Source organism: Lytechinus variegatus, chromosome 6 (genome assembly GCF_018143015.1).
Source record: "Lytechinus variegatus isolate NC3 chromosome 6, Lvar_3.0, whole genome shotgun sequence".
In the NCBI taxonomy this organism is placed as follows: Eukaryota; Metazoa; Echinodermata; class Echinoidea; order Temnopleuroida; family Toxopneustidae; genus Lytechinus; species Lytechinus variegatus.
In genome coordinates this window covers 45127432-45131097 of record NC_054745.1, presented here as the reverse complement: position 1 = coordinate 45131097, position 3666 = coordinate 45127432, and the positions used below count along the sequence as shown (strand labels likewise).

At 37.4% G+C, this 3666-nt stretch overlaps 1 protein-coding gene across 1 annotated transcript; it reads right to left on the bottom strand.

Moving 5' to 3' along the window:
* Window positions 1-1539: 1539 nt before the first annotated feature.
* Window positions 1540-3443, bottom strand: LOC121417897. The gene has a single exon (XM_041611632.1). The coding sequence runs from the start codon at window positions 3424-3426 to the stop codon at window positions 1540-1542; it is 1887 nt and encodes a 628-aa protein (XP_041467566.1). The 5' UTR covers window positions 3427-3443.
* Between the last annotated feature and the right edge of the window lie 223 nt (window positions 3444-3666).

Here is a 3666-nt window from a genome sequence, read left to right as displayed (position 1 = left end):
CTTGGTCTTCCAAATACTCGTTCGCATAACTAGATTAAATGTACACCATTACTTTACATCTATAAAAAAAAACCCGTTAAAGTCCTTAACTCCAAGTTGGTAGCATTATGTACATAGACATATACCCCAATAGAAACAAAATATGCTGAAGATAAAAGGTAATGCTTTAAAAAGGTAAAAGGTGAACTTTGACATATACCCCAGTATACATAGCTTTTAATGTGTGTGGGGGGCGTGTATATTGCTATCACCCCCCCCCCATTGCTCGGATCGGATTTACCCCAGTGTTATAAGGGGAATGATGTCTAATGCTGAAACAGAATCTACCCATCATCCCTGTCCCGTCATATCCATATATCTTACCTTCTCTCTCTCTCTCCCTCTTTATGTTCAACCTTCCTCATTCCCTTGGTTTTCTTACTCTCCGTCTCTCCCTTTCTCTCTCTCCCCTCTAAGCATATCATGCATCATAATATCAATAATCAACATGTTTTCAACCTATATTATTTCAGTATCACATCATGTTTATTCTAAATATATCTATACCGTCCAACAACTGCAATTTCGTGAAACTTTAAGATTATTACAAGAGGGAAGATGAGTGAAAATGGTAAAATGAGATGCAGCATCAGTAAATTTCTATGCATTTTATCATGGATCAATAATAAATGAATCTGAATGAATCTGAATCTTTGTCCAAGCATTGGAACTTGTCTTGCCAATTTCACTTTATATCACCATGTTTACTATTTTTTTGTTACTTTGTAACGTGTTGAATTCATTAAATATTGGTTGAAGCCTAATATTTCATGCAGCCACCCGGATCATTGTTCGCAAAATAAAAGCCCAAAATTGAGATGATTATTTACATTCATTTTCCATCTTTTTGTTCGCTGATAGAAACATGAATGTTATTAGAATGACAGACGAAACAGATTATTTCAAACAGTGTCCGACAGCCCCCTTGGTATATACATGTATTTCTGGAAATAGGTTACACTTTTTTTCATGAAGAAAATGCACATTCCTCGCTTCATGCGAAATTCCAGTTATATTAAGCGTGAATGATTCCAATTTATTTTGTTTTATATCTTTTCATTAATTTTTTTGATAAATCTCAGGAATCTTTTCCTAGTAAGTCCACGTGCCCATTCTAAACTAAATTTGTTCGGTCACCGTGTTCAGTTGAATCTGATCATTATCTGCCCCTCTATATCATGGTGTGTATGGCTATCTATCTTTCAAAATGACACGGAAAAATAAGGAATTAGAAAATATGACATTATGAAATATGTCCTCGCATATAATAGATTCAACAAATGATATTGAGACCTATTTCCATATGAATGATATGTTCTTGGATGCGGACCTATGAAAAAAAATGTTCATTTTCAACCGGGATGTTTAAAATGGCTGAGAGTTATTAGGCCTACAACTTAATAACATAATTGATGCAAATAATTCTCTAAAGATGGTATCACTGTGGTCATGGTATAAAAAAATTGTCAAAGTTAATCCAGTAATTGATCCCGATATATTCTATAGTGAGATTCTCTTTTCGAATACGAGAATACTATCTCCATCACTAGCAATTATCTTGCCTGATGATAAGATCGTCACGCAAGATAATGAAAGGTAGGCACAGCTCCCACCATCCTCATTCAGTCTAGTTGATAGAGGGAATGACGTCACTCTTCTCATCTTCACTTCACTCCCACTCATCACCTGATCAATCACACACGTCTTGTACTCATCATCTGATGTCACAACGTAGAGGTCGTCTGTTATAGGATCAACACACCCATTCAAGATGACATCACTGTGGGGGATTTCCCTTTGACCACCCTGTCTGTCTATGATTAGTACTCTCTCATCAACAGGGTGAGGTTGAGCGATAATATGACCTGATGATAGCACACCTCGCATCAGTACATCCTGTTTACATTTGATGGTATGCACGATCTTGCTATCAGCTGGGTTGATGACGTATATCTTAGACTGCTTCCACTCAGCAGCGATGATGATCATCCCATCACGGTCAACAGCTACATACACGAGTGAGATATCGTCCGTTGTGTGCTTAACCTTTTTAGAAGTTAACCGGGAGAAAAGACGAGTTAAGCGACGAGAAGATGACGAGATATCGTGAGGTTTGTTTCTTGGTATTGCGAGGTCATTAATGTGCATCCATTTTTTGTCATACACACTGATGGATCCAGTAGAAAATTTCCCTGTACTACCTTCACGGCTTCTACCGCATACTATCTTGTCACCATTCAGTAATGCACAGGAGATTACACATGATGTATCAGCACTCGTTATCACTCTCTGAATGTGTTTAGTGTTCATATCTAACATGTATGTATGGCTATCTGACTCCGCATCTGTGATGATCACATTACATTCATCTATGCAACCCACAATACATGGGAGTGTGATTTTATCTTTGACACTGATTGTATCACTAAGCATCCACTCGCCATCATACCCACCAATCCTACCATCATACTTCTCTCTCCCAACACCCTTCACAAACCTCACATCTGATATTCTATCAGTGATTTGTTTCACATCATTCTTATAAAGTCGTTTCTTTAGTTTATCACTCACTGACATGTTCACACTATGACCGTCTTTAACAATGTTTTTATCGTCTTCTAGTACTGTATCTATGGTCTGTATTGCATTCTCTATTGTTTTTGTGTCATCCTGCAATGATTTCATCAACTCTCTGATTTTCCTATCCTTCTCTTTAACAATGTTATCAATGTCTCTATGAAGACCAATCTTCTTATTGTCCATGTGTCTTTGTCTAATCTGTGCATTTGTATGGATTAATTCAAGTTGTTTCTCTCTCTCTTCATTGTTCTTTCGAATCTTTTCATTGATCTTCATTATCTCTTCTTGGAGTACTTGATTCTTACCATCAAATGCTTGATTAATTTTGTCAGCCTCCATCTTCTCCTTGACTTTATCTATGTTGATCGCCTCCTTGATTGTCGAATTAACTTCATCTTTCAAAGCTTGTAGATGGGTGTCTGTGTCTTTCGTGCATTGGTCAATTTCATCTTCATAAAGACGACCTTCTTTTAATTTGTCCCTCCCTTTTTCTTTCATGCTCGTAAGTTTTGCTTGAAGTTCTACGATTGCGACATCCATATTTTGTCGCACACATGGGTCTAAATGATCTACTACACAAAAAGCGCACAATGCTTTACCATGATTTCTACAATATAATTTTACCTTTTCATCATGTTCTTCACAATAAATATTTGGTACACCTCTTTTAACTCTTGCGATGCATCCTTCTTTAGAGGCGCAGTCATCACAGAGTCTCTTCTTCTCCTCCACGTAGTACGTCACATCTGTGATTGATTGACACTCCTTTCCTTCACATTGTTGGTCTGGGGTGAAGTTAGTTGCCATGGTGATCAGAGTACTGATCTGATGAAAATGGAAGACAAAAAATATATTAAAAAAGGGAAGATAGATAGATAGATATATAGATAAAGACAGAGAGAGAGAGGGGCAGATTAAGTGGTAAAGATTTATAAAGAGGGAGAGTTAGAGTGGTAGAGAGAGAATGCAAACGGAAAAATAGGGGTGATTTGAAAAAAGGGGGGGGGGGTGGGATAGAGATGGAGGGAGGGAGACAGAGTAGCGGTT